Source organism: Mercenaria mercenaria, unplaced genomic scaffold (assembly GCF_021730395.1).
Source record: "Mercenaria mercenaria strain notata unplaced genomic scaffold, MADL_Memer_1 contig_2186, whole genome shotgun sequence".
Classification (NCBI taxonomy): domain Eukaryota; kingdom Metazoa; phylum Mollusca; class Bivalvia; order Venerida; family Veneridae; genus Mercenaria; species Mercenaria mercenaria.
Genome location: NW_026460227.1, coordinates 35,569 through 57,090, shown reverse-complemented (window position 1 = coordinate 57,090; position 21,522 = coordinate 35,569). Strand labels below are relative to the sequence as shown.

The window sequence follows — 21,522 nt, the reverse complement described above, 5'->3', positions numbered from 1 at the left end:
AATCAAGTAAAATTCTCTTTAGGGATGCTTGTCAGACTTGTGGTCAACATTAAAATAAATTTAGGTGAAATATAGTCATTATCTTCTGCTGAAGGTGGAGGGATATAAATTTGGCATTGTCTGTCTGCTGTTCATCCTTCCATGCATGTGTGATTCTGTCCGTCCAAAAATGAAATTGCTTAAAATAATTCCAAAAGTATTTACCGGTAACTAGAATCACCAAACCTCACATAATTATTAATTAGTGCATGACCTTTGTTCACATAAAATATATATTACCACTCCCCCTTTACCTAGTAAAAGTTTTTCCCCTTAAATAATAGGGAATTTTTACTGTATCTTATTGATATTTTGTCAGTATCACTTCAATAACTTCAGAGTCATTGTCTTCAATTGTTTTACAACCCATAAATTCCCAATTCATTGATATGTACGCTGATATCTCTATAGCTGCTTATGGGAATGAATTGAAACTTCACATACTTATTGACTGTGATAAACTTTCTTACATTGCACAGGTTAAATTCATAAAATTATGCCGCTTTTTCAACCTTGCAATTTTTGGTTAAGGGGACGCATACTTTGAAATTAGAAAAAAGTGGGTGGGGTATTATAAAATTTACCTGCAAGAAAGTACAAGGTTTTGGTAAATGAAATGAATACTGTTTCAACTGTTATAAGTACACAAAGGATTGCTCACTAAAATAAAAATGAGAAAAACTGAAACAAGAAAGTTATTGTTGAATTACATAAGACTTCTTGTGTACATTCAAAGTAAACAATTAAGACTTTTTGGTGCGAAAATAATAGTGCTTCACTTTGTCCAAACATTTATCAATGTCCTACAGATTCTAATTTAAAGAAAGAATGTGAAATAAGTTCACTGTCTTGCTTTTCATTTGGCATATGTGAGCTAAAACACATTATTTAGTTTGTTTACAAAGTAGTGCATAAGAAAAGATATGGTGGTCAAGGAATGCCACATTACAAAACTAAAAGAGTATATTCCCCTTAATACATTAAACATTTATCATTACAGAAGTCTAGTGGCTTACAATAAAGGCCTAGAAATGTAGCCATTATTAATTTTTAACTTGGTATTCATGAATTGCAATGCACTTAAATATCAAAACACATTCAACAAACTTTTGAAAATGTACTGTCTTAAAAATCCCTAAAATAAGGTATGAAATTTGGTTGAGAGGTCCAATCAATGTGTATATGTGCAAAAGCAACATTCTAATCTTGTTCACAAAAGTTACTAACACACAGCAGGAATGTCAATGATCAAAACTGGACGAATATACAATTATCCTCATTTTAATGTCATTTATAATTTGTCCTTGAATTCTCCACCATACTTTTCATAACTCTGTTTGCACGAGTTGCACGAGAATGCTGTCATTCACGTAAAAAAATGGGGTCAAATAAGTTGTAAATGCAATATCATGTAAACGTAGTTAATGGATTATGCAGTTCAAGATAAACTTTATCTCATAACGTAACGAACATGTATAATGTTGTAACAACAATTTTACCTACACTGATTTAAGTAGCAGTCGGTTTATAAGTGACTTTATTGATTCATTTTGTGTTTTGTTATTGTTGTCAAAAGTATAACGGAAGTGCCTCACAGCTGAAGCGGAAACCAGTTTGATGCGCAAAGTAGTCCACTGTAAGTAATATTTTTTGACAAATGTCCACAGAAATTAATAATTTTCTAATATTAAAGACGAATATCTGAATAGGATTCATTATTTGATAACAAATTATAATCATCGACATGTTTTTTTAAAAATCGTACACGTGCTGACACCTAAGTTGTCTCCCGTTGTTTATTAGAGTTACCTTTCGTCCGGCACAGTAATACATTTGCAGTGAATCGCCGAGAAGTCGTGGGAAAATTAAAAACCATGTAAACAAACTAAAATTAACCACCTTTTCAAGATGATTTTCAAGTGATCGACATTATGCATTTAACCCGCCTGACCTGTGTAGCATCTTAGATATCTGTTCTAAGGTATTCATTGTGTAGAATGTCCTGTTATGTCCTTGCAATGTTAATTCCACTCTGATTTTTTTGTTTACATTTTTTGTCAATGAGAAATATGGCGTCCATCCCGATATGAACTGACGTGGCGTTAAATTTTTACATGTTTAAGCAAACCTGGTGTGTTAGAAAGAAAATCTCATCCCTTCAACATTATTTGGAACACTGTTATTGTAAAAAACCTGTTTTTTCCTTATACAAAAGCTTAATATTTTGTGTTGAATGTACTTTCACAAACACCTCTGTTTTCCTATTACATTCATAGTACCACATCCTTATCCACAAAATACTGAATATTACAGGTGTCCATCAGTATTATATCAGTTTAGGAATATGTTTTTTATTTTCCCACTATCGATTTCTTGAATATGCACCCCTTCCGCATTGCTGTATGAACTGTGAATGTAGCAATATGCGTCCCCTTAAGTTCTTGTATGTGAGCTGGTATTTCTGTACCCACTAATGAGAATGGATTAAAACTTCACACACTTGCTCACTTTGATGATATGGCATGCAGTGCACAGGTTCCATAATTCTGTTTTGCCCATTTTTATGCCCCTGAAGGGAGGCATATTTAAGTTTTCAACTGTCCGTTCGTTCGTTCGTTAGTCACAACGTTAACTTTTTGCATGAAAGCACTTTACTCATGAACCACTGCACCCAGGACCTTCAAACTTCACGTGCTGATAGTACTCATTGAGTACACGACCCCTACTGACTTTGGGGTCACTAGGTCAAAGGTCAAGGTCACAGGGGTCAACCTTAACTTTTTGCATGAAGGCACTTGACTCGCGAACCACTTCACCCAGGACCTTCAAACTTCAGATGCTGATAGTACTCATTGATAACACATCCCCTACTGACTTTGGGGTCACCAGGTCAAAGGTCAAGGTCACAGGGGCCAACGTTAACTTTTTGCATGTAGGCGCTTTACTCCCGAATCACTTCACCCAGGACCTTCAAACTTCACATGCTGATAGTACTCATTGAGTACACGACCCCTACTGATTTTAGGGTTACCGGGTCAAAGGTCAAGGTCACAGGGGCCAACATTAACTTTTTGCATGAAGGCTTTTTACTCGCAAACCACTGCACCCAGAACCTTCAAACTTCACATGCTGATAGTACTTTTTGAGTACACGACCCTTACTAACTTTGGGATCACCAGTCAAAGGTCAGGGTCACAGGGGCCAGTGTTAACTTTTTGCATGAAGGCACTTTACTCGCCAACCACTGAACCCAGGACCTTCAAACTTCACATGCTAATAGTACTTATTAAGTACATGACCCCTTTTGACTTCGGGGTCACCAGGTCAAAGGTCAAGGTCACCAGGTCAAATGTCAAGGCGCTGCGGGGGCATTAGTCACTATTAGTGACAGCTCTTGTTCAACTTCTGTATTCATTCGATTGGCAAGATAATTGAATAGTCAAGTGTTTCATCTGAAAACAATTACATTTAAAAAAAAAAAATAGCTGTATAAAAAATCTGTCATATATGCTTCGAAAAGTTTTTGTTTCAGGCCATACAATAAGCAGGAAAAGTGGACAAAAAGACAATATTTTTAACATGACTCAGACTGATTTAAGGCTATATTAGCTCTTCATTCACCCTTACCCTTCTAAATTTCTTTAATGAACTGGTCCATCTTTCAATTTGGACAGTTCCATTAACTGTTAAAAGGGGTGCTTACCAAAAAGATACTGACTTAATGGCAAACAATGCAGATCATGATCTACACTGTTCGCAAAGGTCGTGTCCATGATAAGGGCAAACTGCTGCACCATCAAAACTTAAAAGCCAAAGTGTGACCTAAAATTGTGTCTGTGTAATTTAAAATTTGCAAACATTTCATTTAAAGTAAAATTAATGAATAAGTACTTTGAAGTTTATTTGCAGTTTCATTAAAATGAATATGTTAAAGATTGAACCCCAGCTGAAAGAAAAATCCACACATTTTCATAACAATGTATGATATACTGCAAGATCATTAAGTCATGGGTGAATCATTTTCGTGGTTGAGTAAATCCAAGAAATTAAATACCAACAATCATTCTAGCATAAAACTGCTGTTCTTGTCACTTTAGAGGGCTTTTAAAACACCTCTTTATATATGCACATTCTGTGGCAAAGCATAAATGTATAATGGCCCCAAAACGGATAATTCAAATGGAAATGACGTCAACATGAAATAACAACTCAGACATTCCCACGCATTTCAAGTAAATCTAATGACGTTGAGGGACAGTGTATTCATTGACTAGCTTTTTACACGTTTTATGCTAGAATAGCATTAACGCATGCTCATTTTGTGTTATAACATTGTCAGAATCCCTTGGGATACGTTATCCATAAAATTAAACTTCCCATTTGTTTTATGTTCAGAAATTTGGAAATCCAGAAATTCATATCACCATGAAAAACCTGTTTTTGCCTAAACCATGAAACTTCTTGCCAACAAAATGAAACGAATTCACAGTATCTAATTCTTTATCCTTTTGATTAGGTATAACCAAGCAACAATGGGTAGAAGAAAGAGAAATATGCCAACACCTCAGCATGCGAAAAAGGAGAAGCTGGAGCTATTGCCATTTATATGTGGACTGTGCCCATCGAAGTTTACACATATTGATAAATTTTGCCAGCATTTTCTGGCACACAATGATATAGTTACTGATGAATATTTTCACCTTTGTGATCTTGGGTCATATAATCATTTGGAGTCAGGCTACTGTCCATTTGAATGTGATGCTTGTAAACACGTTTTTCCAACAATATGCCAACTTCATAATCATTTCTGCAATATTGCAGAAGTCGGAAGTTATCGTATAGATTTAAAGAATCGCACAGGAATTCCAGATTCACGGCAGTGCAGGACTTCAACTGCTGTAAAACATACATTGGGAAAAAAACATCTTGGTAAATGTGTTGTTGTATTGGAAGACTGTGTCAACATGCTTGATAATTTTAAAGTGATTGAAACACTGCCTACAGATGGAGATTTAAGCAGAAAATGTCTAGAAAATTCTAGATTTGAAATTAAAAATGATGTAAGAAAAGAAAATGTAGAAAGAAAAGGTAAAAACAAAACTCGTTTAAAAAGGCCAACAAGGTCATCTAAGAGGCGAATGCAAGAAACAAGTAATGAGTTTGATGAAGATGATAAAAATAACCAGGATTATTCAGAAACATGCAAGAAGCCCATCGAGCAGACACTTGACAGTATTGAGTTGGTTAAAGATGAGCAAAACTTTACTGAACATGTATCACATACCGGTAGTGATGGTGCTAGTGACAATGACTTTGAAACTGAGATTGATGTGAAAGGTGTTCTAGGTGGAGATGAAGCAGCAGATGAGGGTTCAGAAGTAAAAGATGCGCTAGATGATCAGAAACTTGTAATTAGTGATACAGTTGATACTAAACTAGAAATTGTACATATTTCAGAAGTCTCTAAAGATGAAATAGAAGCAAGGGGATATAAACAGGTGAAACAGAAGAAGAAAAAGCTTCAAGAATGGAGAGTAAACCCAAATTATGTAAGGAAGAGACAGATAGGAGTTGGCCGTTTTAGTAAATGTGAAATATGTTTGTGTAGAGTACTGAAAGAAAACTTTCAAAAACATCTTTTATCTCACATGATCAGTGGTGGGAATAAGGAAAATGCAGCTGAAGTTAGCAAACAAAGTGAAATGGGTATGTGTGATGAAAATAGTTTACATAATTCAGTAAGAACACACAAAAGAAGAAAAGCAGCAAAGTTAAGTTTCAAAGAATATAGAGATAGTGATATTGAATTAGAGGACAATGAAGAGACAGAAGTATCTCAAGAATTTTGGTCTTCTTCAGAAGAAGAGACTGTTGATGAAGAATGTCATTGTGATGAGGAAGAGTCTTTTTTACAGGCGGACCAAAAGGCTGAAGAAGATGCAGAAAATGATTGTCATGAGAATAGTAGAAAAAGTCTTTCCTACACAGCTGATTCAAAGAGGAAAACACCAGAGCTAGCCGATGTGTTTAAAAACATTTCTAAGGCTGCAAGAAATGGTCAAAGAGTTATTGAATTTAGACATATGGATCTTACATTCAAGTTGACACCTCAGAAGCTTTCGCTGTTCTGTAGCTGGTGTGGAGATAGAGTGGAGGGAAGTGAATACTTAGATCACATTGGAAAGTGTGATCCAGAATCTGCAGCAGCTTTCAATGAGGATTTTTTCAAACAGTTCAGGGAAGTCATTCTAAGAAGTAAAGAAGTGAAATTTAAGAAGAAATCAACAAATATTAGAACAAAGGATAAATGCATTCATTCTCAAAGTGGTACCTCTGCTAAGCAACCAAACAAATCAAGAATCGGAAGTAACAATGCTGCAGGTGCCAAAGATATAGATTACGACTGGGACAAAGAGCCTGAAAGAAAGAAGAGAATTAGAAAGTTTAGAATTAGATATCAGCAGTGTCATATATGTGGAATATGGATGAGGTATTATAGTTTAGAAAAACATATAAAATTACACAGCACAGAGGCAGGCAAAAAAAAATACAGCCCAGAAAATTTAATGAAGTGTAAAACATGCAAAAGAATATGCCATATTAGTACATTTGCTATACATAAATGCTTTGTGCCTGGGATGCCTAATTACAGAGAAGAGATGGAAGAAATGGAAGACACTAAGGAAGACAATGAATCTGAGAAAGAAAAAAAACCAAAGAAACAGTTAACAGACAAAGCTATATGCACCAACTGTGGAGAGCTGATTTCAAGAGCTAGAATTAAGGTACATTTTCATACATCTTATATGTCTGAAGTACATGTACAAAATTGCATGCTGTCATCATTTTTATGCTTATATGAGTATTACTGCTATGTTATTTTATTTTCTGCATGTAAGTGTATGAATGATTTTCAGAACAGAAAAAATTATGTCTTTAGACCCATAATGCATTGACTTTTTGGAGGGTTATCTCAGAGTAAAACATATTCTACAACCCCTATCCAAAAAGCAGTAGAATTTACCACAGAAAGTCTATTCTGCATTGAATCTAACAAGATCTAACTAGCCGATGACCCCTATGGTGTATATGATTGTGATGGTTGATAAACATAAATGTGTTGGTGTTTAATTTATTAAGAGGAAAGTGGAAAGAAGATTTTACCAGAAAATTCATCCCTTCGAAGGGAAAGGCAATTGCTTTTCTAGCACTTGTGCTGTCTAGGTCTTTTTAAATCTTCTTCCTCTTCTTCTTGGTGTTCACTTGTTGAATAATTTAAGGGAGTGAATGAATTTTCAGTATGGCCTTAAAAATTATGAAAACTTGAATATTTGGTCAAATTGACAGCCATTTTTCTTTCCATGGCAATTTCAAACAAAATGGCAGATTTACTATATATTTAAGTATTATTTGGACTGTATTTTCGTAATTTCTCTATTTTTCCATACAAGAAAGAATTATTCTTTCCATTGTAATCTCAAGAAATAGTAGAAGATAATCTATAAGAAAGATTATTTGAGCCGTGCCATGAGAAAACCAACATAATGGCCTTGCGACCAGCATGGATCCAGACCAGCCTGCGCATCCGCACAGTCTGGTCAGGATCTATGCTGTTCGCTTTCAAAGCCTATTGCAGTTGGAGAAAACATCAGCGAACAGCATGGATCCTGACCAGACTGCGCGTATGCGCAGGCTGGTCTGGATCCATGCTGGTCACAAACCCACTATGTTGGTTTTCTCATGGCACGGCTCATTTAATGAATAAATAATTCAACAGTGTGTAAATGGCTGCCCCTGTGCCTGTAGGTCAAGGTCAAAAATGGAGCTCATGTTTCATGCACAGAGCATTACTTAATAACTATACAAGGTATTGTCTTCGAACTTCGCATATAAATAGATGAGATAGTGTGCAGAGATAACAGTGATGAGATAATGTGCAGAGTGCATGAATCAGGTCATTAAGTCAAAGTTCAAGGTCACAAACTGAGCTCAAAGGTCAAATCTGTCTTGTCACATTATTGTTTGGAGCATAACTTAATAGCCATTCAAGGTATTAACTTTAATCTGGGTGATGGGAGGATGTGCAGAGCACATGAACTTGGTCGGTAGGTCAAAGATCAAGGTCACAAATTGAGTTCAAAGTCAAAATCAATGTGTCCTTTTCATTTTGTGTCTCCAGATCACAACTTTAAAACTGTTCAAGATATTTAAACATTTAAACTTGTTGGACTATAGGTTGGTGGTAATGAGATGATATGCAGAGTGCAGGAAGATGCATTACTCAACCCCACCCATCACTGCCCCCACCACCCCCACCCCCACAAAAAAAAATAATCTTTAGCTATTTATGCCTTAGTACAGTATAAATGTCTGCCTGGAAGCTTTTTTTAACGAAAAACTATAACTATATGATGCTTGATATTGAACATAGATGTACATGTACAATTTATATTTAGTACAGTTACATACATTTGATTAGGATTTTCTAAATTTGAAGTAAAGATCTGAAGACAAAATACTTTATTTAAAATTGGCAGTTGGATATCCTTTATTTCAGATAAGCCTGCTCGCAGGGTCACGAGTTTGATCCTCGGGTGAAGAGTATTTTCTCCGTGATGATTTGATAAAAGACATGTGCTCCACCACTGATTCATGTGGGGAAGTTGGCAGTTTCTTGTGGAGAACAGGTTTGTACTGTTACAGAATCCAGGAACACTGGTTAGGTAAACTGCCCCCCCCCCCCCCCCTTACATAACTGAAATACTGTTGAAAAACAGCGTTAAACCCAAAACAAAACAAACAAGGAATCTGTAAAACCAAATGATGTTCCCAGATGCATGTGCTTGTCCCAATATGGGAAATAACCTATTAGAAACAAAAAAAAATGGAAATAGTCAAAAGAAGAAAATTGAATAAAGGGAGGTAATTAAAATACTAGGTAAGGTAGAGTTATGTTTCTTTGACACTGCACTTCCCGTCAATGGCCTCTATCATTTTGTGAAGTTTCAATGAAACGACATTAATACTTTTCAAGTAATGCTCCGGATAAGCCTTATTTTGTATAATAAAGGGAGATAATTCTACTAGGTAAGATAGAGTTATGATTCTTTGACACTGCACTTTGTCTAAATGGCCTCTATGATTATTTGAAATTTCAATCAAATGCCATTAATACTTTTCAAGTTATACTCCAGACAAAAGTTTGACAGACAGACGGAAGGACGGACAAAGCAGCAACTATATGCTTGGGGAGCATAAAAATTAATTAAAGGTTTGTCAGTAAAATTAAATTCACAATGAAACATAAAACTACTGTTGTGTTATACACCAATGATATTATTTGTATTTTAATGACATTTTTTAATATTGAAAATACAGTCTTCATTCTAACTCGTGTTGCTCACGTAATGCATAACTATGCATTTTGTTATTTTCAGACACATATGGCCCTGAAGCATTCAGACGAGACACCATTTGAATGTGAAGAGTGTGGTGAAAAATTCAAAATTAAAGGTACAACAAAATGATTCAGTTAGCGCACTTATCATGCTGGACATGACTGATTCTGCCTTTGCGACCAGTGCAGATCATGATCAGCCTGCATATCCATGTAGTGTGATCAAGAACTGCACTGTTTGCCATTCAGTCAGTATCATTTTGGTAAGCACCCCTCTTAACAGCTAATGGTACTGTCCAAATCGAAGATGGACAAGTTCATTATAGAAATTTAGCAGGGTAAGGGTTAGCTTAAAATATATATACTATGAAGTCATTTTTAGCTCGACTATTCATAGAATAGTAGAGCTATTGGACTCGCCCATGCGTCGGCGTCTGCGTCGGCGTCTGCGTCCTGATTTGGTTAAGTTTTTGTATGTAAGCTGGTATCTCAGCAACCACTTGTGGGAATGGATTGAAACTTCACACACTTATTCACTGTGATAAACTGACTTACAATGCACAGGTTCCATAACTCTATTTTGCTTTTTTACAAAATTATGCCCCTTTTTTGACTTAGAAATTTTTGGTTAAGGTTTTGTATGTAAGCTGGTATCTCAGTAACCATTTGTGGGAATGGATTGAAACTTCACACACTTATTAACTGTGATAAACTGACTTACATTGCACAGGTTCCATAACTCTATTTTGCTTTTTTACAAAATTATGCCCCTTTTTCGACTTAGAATTTTTTAGTTAAGGTTTTGTATGTAAGCTGGTATCTCAGTATCCACTAATGGGAAAGGATTGAAACTTCACACACTTGTTCACTGTCATGATATGACATGCAGTGCAAAGGGTCAATAACTCAACTTCGCATTTTACAAAATTATGCCCCTTTTTCAACTTAGGAGTTTTTGGTTAAATTCTTATATGTAAGCTGGTATCTCAGTACCCACTTACGGGAATGGATTGAAACTTCATACACTTGTCCACTGTCATGAGCTGATAAGCACTATGCAGGTTCCATAACCCTATTTTGCTTTTTTTTACTAAATTATGCCCCTTTTTCAACTTTCTTACTCATTCAATCGACAAGGCTGTTGAATAGTCGAGCTTTGCTGTCCTCCGACAGCTCTTGTTAGTCTACTGGTGAAATGGTGGTTTTCCTGTCAGTCAGTCTGTCAGTCACAGAAAATGGGTTCTTTTCATAACTTAAAAAGTACAAGGTTTGGTTTTTTTCATGAGATTTGGTGCATGGATAGATGGCTGTATGGAGATTATGCATGTCGTTCATTTTTTTTGCTATTGCAATTGTAAAAACTAGAAATTTTATCATGAAACTTTGTATACGAGTAGATAGTGGTATGGAGAATCTGAATGTCCTTTAATGTCCGTTATTGTTTCCTTAGAACAGTACTGCGAAAGTCATTATTAGACAAAAATCACTTTAATCACTGCCAAGATCTTTGCCTTTAAGTGAAAGATTTTTCATCAAAATCCTTTTAAGTAGATTTATTTTGCTGGACACAATTGATTCTTCCTTTGCGACCAGTGTAGATCATGATCTGCAATGTTCACCATTCAGAGAGTATCTTAATGGCAAGCTCCCCTTTTAACAGTTAATGGTACTGTCCAAATCGAATGATGGACAAGTTCATTATAGAAATTTAGCAGAATAAGGGTTAAGAAGATTTATTTTGACAGTTATTCTAAGGACCAGAATTTAACAAGACTATAGTAGTTAGGTCACAACATGGAATCAAGGCCACATTTATAGACAATATATGAGCCGCGCCATGAGAAAACCAACATAGTGGGTTTGCGACCAGCATGGATCCAGACCAGCCTGCGCATCCGCGCAGTCTGGTTAGGATCCATGCTGTTCACAAACAGTTTCTCCAATTCCAATAGGCTTTAAAAGCGAACAGCATGGATCCATGCATCCGTGCAGTCTGGTCTGGATCCATGCTGGTCTCAAACCCACTATGTTGGTTTTCTCATGGCACGGCTCATATGTAAAAGCCTACAAAATATTGCGTAGCAATAATCCATACTTAAGGTGGGTCGATACCTTATTCATCAAATATGACATTCCTTCCGATTTTGATGAAACTTGGTCCAACTTAAGCGCTATGGTTCCTTTTTTGTTTTTCAGTCGTCTTGGCAACAATAAATAATCAGTGATGACGTCACGAACGTTGCAACGTAGGGCGCCAAAATACCCAAAATCCGCTGTAATAGTTCTTCTAAAATATCTAATCAAGATTTAAAATAAGCGAAATTTCACAATATGATACTTTATCTAATTCACATATGGACTAGTGTGTTTTTAAGTGGTATCGCACCACATTATTACGGACATTTATAATTTTATTGAGCAACCCATTTCCTTCTGATATAAGATTTTGACAAAAAATCGGCAAATATACGCAAAAATGACATCTTTAAAAAACTACAGGCCCATTAAAAGTCTGATTTTCAGCACAAGCGATCAATTTGCAAATGAAATTTCAAATAAAAAAGGGAACTTTACGTTTTCAGATTTTCACAATATTGTGTTGAAGACAAACTGTCCTTCCGAGTTTTTGACGTAAAACTCAACGTTTTATCGACTTTGCTTATTGTTTGTGCTTTGTACGTTTGCATTATATCTTAGGTCCATTTCAACTGCATTCATGAGCCAACAACTTTGATAAATTGTTATGCATCAGTCTTTCTAATATTGACGCACTACCAGCTATCTGGGTTTCACGCAAGGACATTTTCCTTCCTTTTTAACTACAAGTCGCTACTTCACTGATCGCGATACACGGAAGGTAATTTTGACATCACCGATCTAAGAAATATGATCTTTCCTTTTATTTATGTTCATTTAATATTTGTTTTTTTGTCTCGTTCCCGCTGAATTTGCAGTCAGCGCCCTTAATCCCGCCCTTTATTCACACGTGTATTTTGTCTGGCACGTTGCGCTTATGAGTATCTTAGTAATAGCTGTTTCGCATACGCACCAAAAACTGAACCGGGGAAAAAGAAATAGAATGTAGCTAAATGACATCGAGGCAGGCCGAAACGAAAACATGCGTAAATTGAGTATTATTTTCTTGCATTTGCATGTAAATCACTTTTCCCTAATATTACTCGAATTTTTACATGCTGCACGACTACTTAAAACAGGCGTACAGATTCACTGTATAATTCCACACAAAATCATATGTTGATAAATCAATGCTACCGATTTCATTATCCAATGCCGACGGAATTGTTATATCGTCATAATCCATATTAAGGACATATCTACCTCGGGTATTTTGATATATTTGTGAAGCACTAGCCGATTTGAAAACCTTTTTTCCACAGCAAAATGTGTAAATCTCTAAGAAAACCAACAGTATAATATTCCCAGCAGTCATTCTCATTTACAATTATGTGTAGTCACTATGTTGCATACAACTATATTTGTTACAGAGTTATGCAAATGTTTTCTCTTCTAATACGTGGCTTAATATGTATTTGAACTATATTTTTTTCAGTTAAATCGCTTATGCATCACTACAAAGTTAAACTGTAAAAGATCGCGAACATCGGTTGCTTTAAAATACCTGCATGCTTATCTGATTTGCAATATGAACTTATCTTCTGTTAGTTTCCAGTCATATTACGCCCCACTCCCCCACCCAGATTAATGTAAATAATAGACAGACCTATCATAAATAAGTGCATTTTTGCAGTTAGAAATATTAATGACAAAGCCAGCATCGTAAAAAGAAAACTTTTTAAAAAACTATATTACGCTGAAGTAAAACAAAAATGTGACATGCGAAATATTTCACACCTTTTCCTAAATATAACCAGTCTTATATTATTTCCATTATAGGTTAAACAGTATGTAGACAAAAATCACAAGATACTTTCACGTTTAGCCATTTAAAGGCACCGACCTCCAGATTTTCGCTTGAAGTTCAGTCATGTTTTGACCATTAGATTCTAATGATTAGAACACAATTTTTTTTTCTAATCTGTCTTAAACTACCAAATCAAGAGAGTAGTTTTAAAACCTTAGGAAACATAACAATAATTTTTGATATCTATGTTTTTTCTTTTTTGTTGTCGTAAGATCTAGAGGTCAATGCCTTTAAAAGAAGTTTACTAAAACATGTACAGCGTGAAATCATTAAGAAATTTAAAGTTTCTTGTTTAACGTGGGTAGTCGACGAAAGTCCCCACCTGGGATGTCATATTTACCTTCCCAGCATCCAGTCTAGGCCGATACTGCTGGAAATATTACCAATTTAAGCATATCACCCAACACTGAACACTAGTCGGGATATCAGCCGCGACTGGGAATCAAACCCGGACCGCTGGCATTGTAGTCCAACCTGCTAGCCACTGCGCCACTGATTCTATTATTTGAAGAACATATGACTGAATTTCCATAAATTATGACTGTTCAAATAAATCACAAGTCTTGTCGGCGTCAGGGCATGAAGGCATGATACATGTATGTTTTAATGATACAACATGAGTCTACCGATACATGTACCATATTTCAGTAGAAACTTGCTAGATCACTATATACATTTTCGTACACTGTTCGGAAGATGTAAACACCAAGTTAATTCGGCTTGAATAAGCGTAAATATCGAGTCTTCTTGACAGACAGGGAAGCAGACGTTCCTTCTTTGTATTTTGACGGGAAAACAGCCTGTGCCTTCCAGGATGTTCCTTCGGTAATGACTGAATGCTTATAGAAAATTACGTTTTGGCATTATATTTCTGTGTCAACATTGTGTTGAAGCTTTTATGTTATTGTTAACAAAATGCTCTACAACCAAATAAAAATGCATGCTTAAGAGCTTGAATTTATATCGTGTCTGTTCGTCCGTCACAGACTCTTTTGATTTTTTTTATTCAGGTATTTAATATTATATTTATGGTTTCAAAAATAAGAAAGGATGTTAACGTTTAAACACTAACAGATATGTAATGACAATTGTTTCACTTGTTCAGGTGACTCACTTCTTGAAGTGCTGGCTTGGAAGCTGTAAACGAACATGTTTTACGAGTGAGCTTATAATAAATCAGATGGGTGGGGTTTAGACATTTTTCCATTCTAACAGCAAATTTTCAAAGCGGAATGAAGCAGTTTGATGACTCTTAGACGTTTTTGAGATGTAGAAAGGGAAAACGGTAAATTCCACAGAATGTCTCCATGTTTCGATTTTTGTACATTTAGTAATTGTAGGTGGTGGGAGTTAGTAGAAAATTCATAATTATAGGTAGTGGGGGTAGAGGAAAATCAAAAATCATGGGAAGTGGGGTTGGAGGAAAATAAAAAAGTATGGGTGGTGTTTTTTTCTTCTTTTTTTTTCAAAAAGTGCCTTCCGACCCTCCCATACAATTAATTTTAGAACTGTCCTTATAACAATCACTTACTTTTATCAACTATGCACCATATGATATCAAAGTTTACAATTAATTTACCCTTAGTTAAATATGCTTATTATGTGATCTCCTCGTAGAACGAAGAACAAACACATGTATAGATATCAAATTGCTATGGCGCGCTTTACGTTCATGGCATCTAACGTCAAAAACGTTGAGTTGTACGTCCAAAAATCGGAAGGACAGTTTGTTTTCAACAAAATATTGCGAAAAACTGAAAACATTAAGTTCCCTTTTTTATTAGATATTTCATTTGCAAATTGATCACTTGTGCCGAAATTCAGACTTTTAAAGGGTCTGTAGATTTCTAAAGATGTCATTTTCGCGTATATTTGCCGATTTTTAGTCAAAATTTATATCAGAAGGAACATGGAACTTTGCTTTATCAAATGATAAATGTTTGTTGTAATATGGTGCGATACCACTTCCAAACATGCTAGTCCTAATATAAATTAAATAAAGTGTCAAAATGTAAAGTTTCGTTGATTTTAAATCATAATTAGGCATTTTAGAGGACTCAAAACGGCAATATTTCGACATTTTGGCGCCCTTAGTTGTGACGTTCGTGACGTCATCACTGATAACGCATTGTTGCCAAGACGACGGAAAAATGGTTTAGAACCATAGTGCTACAGTTGGACCAAGTTTCATCAAAATCAGAGGGGATGTCATATTTGACGAATAAGGTATCGACTCACCTTAAATTAAAACTTTAGAAATTTTGTGAAAACTGGCTCCAGTTCTGCAGAATATGATATCTACAGCGCTTCATAAGTTGCAGGTTTCTTGGTTTTAGACGGACCAAAAAAAAAATAAGTATTGGTCAGAGAAATGAAAGAAAAAGGGAAAAAAATGAGTGGGAAATCTTAATATAGGACCACTGCCAGCAAGAAATTGTTGTTAATAACTCATGTTAAATTGAGCTACAAAACAACATTCTGTTGGCATAGTAACAAATTATGACTTATTTTGTAGAATACCTGAAGACACATATCAATGTGCAACATAGAGAGAAAACATTCCACTGTGACCAGTGTCCCTCATCATTTTCTGCTCCTTCTGTTTTACAACGGCACTATTTGACACACACAGGCGAGAAAAATTTTTTGTGTACGAAATGCAGCAAACAGTTTGCTACAAAAGATTTCTTGAAAAGACATGTTATGAGGGTCCATGAAAAAGGTAAATTTGTGATTTTAGATTATTTTAATGGTGCTGTTTAGATTGTATTGCAATAAACATAAATTTTCATGAAGCCCAACAAGATGAATACAAAGCTAGCTGTGATACAATATAGAGGTTGCAAACTGGATCCCTTCTTTAGGTAAGTTTTTTCCTTACAACAGTATGTCAAGAAACAAAGTGTTTGAAGCATATGTGCTGTCAGCCTTTAATCTTTTACTTGCTGGCGGCAAGTGATTTTGCAATTACAACCAATGTAGACCAAAATCAGCAGGCTGATCATGGTCTGCATTGTTTGCTGTTCAGTCTGTAAATTTTCAGTGAACACCTCTTTGAATAATAAGTGGTACTGCCCAGATTGAATGATGGACCAGTCCATTTTAGAAATGTAGCAGTGTAAAGGTTAAGTTGGGTTTATGGAATTGTTAGTAAGCTATATGCTTGGAGCAAGTTTGTAAACAAAATCCATGGACAGTGAGTAGGTTACAGTTGTTGCCATGAAATATCATCAAACCTTGCCAGCTAGATTGTGCACCAAACAAAGTTATAAGAATGGTAAATATGAATGAGTCACCACAAAAATAGAAATATGACCACTTTTAGCTCACCTGAGCACAAAGTGTTGTGATCCAGTCCCCAGAGGTGCATTGTCAAAAATTTTACTGTTTAAACTCTTGCAGTCAATTTTTCTCAAATCTTAACCCTAATCATGCTGGACACAATTGATCCTGCCTTTGCAACCAGAGTAGGTCATGATCATCCTGCAAATCCATGCAGTCTGATCATGATCTGCATGTTTCGCCATCAAGTCAGTATCTTTTAGGTAAGCACCCCTTTAAACAGTCAATGGTACTGCCCAAATTGAAAGATGGACAAGTTCATTATAGAAATTTAGCATGGTAAGGGTTAATGAAACTTGTTGAGAATGTTTCTCTCAGCTCTTGCATGAGAATGAAACTGGGTCTGCTGAGTCTAAAACTAGGTCACTAGTTCAAATCATACATCAAATTGTTAACAACACCGCCTCGATAGCCTAGTGGTAGAGCGTCCGCTTCGAGTGCCGGAGGTCGTGGGTTCGATCCCCGGCCGCGTCATACCAAAGACGTAAAAAAGGGTACTAGTAGCTTCCTCACTTGGCGCTCAGCATTAAGAGGATAGTGCTAGGACTGGTCAGCCCGGTGTCAGTATAATGTGACTGGGTGGGGTATATTCCAGTGAGGCAGCACTATAAAGTTGGGCATTGTGCTCACTGCTACAAGTAGACACCGTCGTTTATATGACTGAAGAATTGTTGAAAAAGACGTTAAACCCAAATACACACACACACACACAAATTGTTAACAAGAGACTATAGTTTCTACCATATCTGAATAAAAACAGTCTATGAAATCTAGGTCAGATTTGAAACTGAGTTACCTTAGATAAAAAGCTAGATCATTGGGTCAAATCATACAAACACATTGTTAACACTCTAGAGGCCATATTTTCTACTTGATCATCATTATATAGTTGTCAGAATGGTTGTTCCTATCAAATTAGAACAAGTTCAAAACCAGATTGCCATGAAGTCCAAAACTAGGTCACTAGTTTAAATCATAGAATAACCTTATGAACACTAAACTTTAAAGCCCTCATTTTTTACATGAGCATCATAAAACTTTGTCAGAATATTTGCCTGTATGAAATCTACATGTAGGACAAATTAAAAAATTGATTTATACTGAAGTTCAAAAACAGAGTACCAGACCAATGCAAAGAATGATCTTGTTAAAACTCTAGAGGCCATATTTTGTTCTTGATCATCATGAATGGTTGTCAGAATATTTGTCTCTGTGATATCAAGGTCAAGTTCAAAACTAGTTTAACTTAGGTTTTAAAGTAGGTCATAAGGTTAGCACATAGGAAAGCCTTGTTTTCACTCTAGAGCCAACATTTTCTGCTTGATCATCATATATTGTTGTCAGAATGTTTATAATTTAGGTCAGTTGAGATAATCCACCAGATCTGAATAAGAGCATACAGTGAAACCTGTCAAAACTGGAAACCCCTCCAAATTCAACAAATTCAGCTGTCCTGAAATTTTGCAATCCTATTTCATTAGAAAAATACACCTTTGAACCAGAACCCTTCTATTTTTTTCAACTGAACAATTTTTTCAAGACCAAACCTCTATTTAATTACAACAATTTACCCCAAAAACCAAACTATGAAACAGTTTTAAAAGCAGTCAGAATTTGGCATGCCTTGTATCATGATTACCCAGAATTTACTCGACCCACCCGCTTAGCTCAGTAGGTAGAGCATTGGTTTATCGCGGATCGCAGGGTTGTGAGTTCAATCCTCGGGCAGGGTGTATGTTCTCCGTGACTATTTGATAAACAACATTGTGTCTGAAATCATTAGTCCTCCACCTCTGATGATTCATGTAGGGAAGTTGGCAGTTACTTGCAGAGAACAGGTTTGTACTGGTACAGAATCCAGGAACACTGGTTAGATGACCTGCCTGGCGTTACATGACTGAAATACTGTTGAAAAACCATGTTAAACCCAAAAACAAACAGAATTTACTCTGTTTGCTAGCATATGTCCCTCTAAACTTTAATAATGTTGTTTTATAGAGAAACTAAAAAAGATCAGGACCCAAAATGAATCAGGTTCCAACTATTTATGTAATGTAGCACAAATTCCACTGACAGAACCCCTCTTAACTGAAAATGCCTCCAAACTGAACTTTTACTCTGGCCTACAGGCCGTTCCGTTTAGAGGGGTTCAGCTGTATTAAGTACCACATATACATTTTTAGGGCATATTGCCTCCTCAGAGCAAATGTGGTGGTTGACCTTATACACAGAAAGAACAAAGAAGACCCTCATTTACTGCAATAGGGAAATTGCAATTCTTTTGGATGTTAGTCGCACATTCAATCCCCGGGCAAGGCATATGTTTTCCAGGACAGTTTGATAAAAGAAGTTGTGTCTGAAACCATAGTTTGATAGAAGACATTGTGTCTGAAACCATAGTTTGATAGAAAACATTGTGTCTGAAACCGTAGTTTGATAGAAGACCTTGTGTCTGAAATCATAGTTTGATAGAAAACATTGTGTCTGAAACCCTAGTTTGATAGAAGACCTTGTGTCTGAAATCATAGTTTGATAGAAAACATTGTGTTTGAAATCATAGTTTGATAAATGACATTATGTCTGAAATCATAGTTTGATAGAAGACATTGTGTCTGAAACCATAGTTTGATAGAAGACCTTGTGTCTGAAACCATAGTTTGATAGAAGACATTGTGTCTGAAACCATAGTTTGATAGAAGACCTTGTGTCTGAAATCATAGTTTGATAGAAAACATTGTGTCTGAAATCATAGTTTGATAAAAGACATTATGTCTGAAATCATAGTTTGATAGAAAACATTGTGTCTGAAATCATAGTTTGATAAAAGACAGAAATCATAGTTTGATAAAAGACATTATGTCTGAAATCATAGTTTGATAGAAGACATCGTGTCTGAAACCATAGTTTGATAGAAAACATTGTGTCTGAAATCATAGTTTAATAGAAGACATTGTATCTGAAACCATAGTTTGATAGAAAACATTGTGTTGGAAGTCATTCATCCCCCACCTCTGATTTATATGGCAAAGTTGGTATTTACTTATGGAGAACATGTTAGTACTGGTACTGAACCTAGAAACACTAACTAGGTTAACTGCCGGCTGTTTACAGAAATGAAAATTACAGCAGTTGAAAAACAGCTCTGAACCCAGAACAAATGAACATCTGACCTTTTATTGTGTTTAGGTGACAGTATATCAGTTTACAGTGACAGCTCTTGTATGCGTTATTATGCCCCACTTCGAAGAAGGAGGGGTATATTGTTTTGCAGATGTCGGTCGGTCGGTCTGTCGGTCGGTCGGAATGTAGACCAATCCGTTTCCGGATGATAACTCAAAAACGCTTGGGCCTAGGATCATGAAAGTTGTTAGGGAGGTTGGTCATCACCAGCAGATGACCCCTATTGATTTTGAGGTCTGTATGTCAAAGGTCAAGGTCACATTGACCCTGAATAGTAAAACGGTTTCCGGATGATAACTCAAGAATACTTGGGCCTAGGGTCATGAAAGTTGATAGGGAGGTTGGCAATGACCAGCAGATAACCCCTATTGATTTTGAGGTTGGTATGTTAAAGGTCAAGGTCACAGTGACCCTGAACAGTAGAACGGTTTCCGGATGATAACTCAAGAATGCTTGGGCCTAGGGTCACGAAAGTTCATAGGGAGGTTGGTCATGACCAGCAGATGCCCCTTATTGATTTTGAGGTCAGTATGTCAAAGGTCAAGGTCACAGTGACCAGGAACAGTAAAATGGTTTCCAGGCAATAACTCAAGAACACTTGGGCCTAGTGTCAGGAAAATTGATATTTAGGTTGGCCATGACCAGCAGATGACCCCTATTGATTTTGAGGTCATTAGGTCAGAGGTCAAGGTCACATTGGCCAGGAACAGTTAAAATGGTTTCTGATCTTCTTGTCCAAAACCATAGGGCCTAGGGCTTTGATATTTGGTATGTAGCAAAATCTAGTGGTCCTCTACCAAGATTGTTCAGATTATTTCCCTGGGGTCAAATATGGCCCCACCCCGGGGTCACATGGTTTATATAGACTTATATAGGAAAAAACTTTGAAAAACCTCTTGTCCAAAACCACAGGGCCTAGTGCTTTGATATTTTGTATATGACATCATCTAGTGGTCCTCTACTAAGATTGTTCAAATTTTTCCCCTAGGGTCAAATATGGCTCCGCCCTGGGGTCACATGGTTTACATAGACTTATATAGGGAAAAACTTTGAAAATCTTCTTGTCCAAACCACAAAGACTATGGCTTTGATATTTTGTAATGTATCATCATTTAGTGGTTCTCTACCAAGTTTGTTCAAATTATCCCTCTAGGGTCAAATATGGCCCCGCCCCAGGGGTCCTATGGTTCATATAGGCTTATATAGGGAAAAACTTACATCATTCAAATTTGGACCACATGTATAGTTTTGAGTGGCAAGATGAATCTTGACATGAGTTGACCTTGATCTTGACCTAGTGACCTACTTTCACATTTCTGTAGCTATAGCCTTCAAATTTGGACCACATGCATAGGTTTGTGTACCGAAAAAAACTTTGACCTTGTTATTGACCTAGTGACCTACTTTCACATTTTTGAAGGTACAGGCTTCAAATTTGGACCACATGCATAGTTTTTTGTTCCAAAATAAAATTTGACCTTGATTTTTACCTATTACCTACTTTCACATTTCTCAAGCTACAGCCTTCATATTTGAACCACAAGCATAGTTTTGTGTACTGAAATGAACTTTGATCTTGAAATTGACCTAGTGACCTACTTTCATATTTCTGAAGGTACAG

General features: G+C 36.1%; 1 protein-coding gene across 2 annotated transcripts in view; it reads left to right on the top strand.

Annotated features, from left to right (window-relative positions):
* The first annotated feature begins 4,559 nt into the window (after positions 1 to 4,559).
* Positions 4,560 to 21,522, top strand: part of LOC128552230 (zinc finger protein 583-like) — a 38,932-nt gene continuing 21,969 nt past the window's right edge. For both annotated transcript variants that reach the window (XM_053533261.1, XM_053533260.1), the window contains exons 1-3: positions 4,560 to 6,824; positions 9,477 to 9,552; positions 15,895 to 16,101. In XM_053533261.1, the coding sequence (XP_053389236.1) occupies positions 4,572 to 6,824; positions 9,477 to 9,552; positions 15,895 to 16,101 (2,536 nt within the window). In that variant the 5' untranslated portion in view covers positions 4,560 to 4,571. The remainder of the gene's footprint in view (positions 6,825 to 9,476; positions 9,553 to 15,894; positions 16,102 to 21,522) is intronic.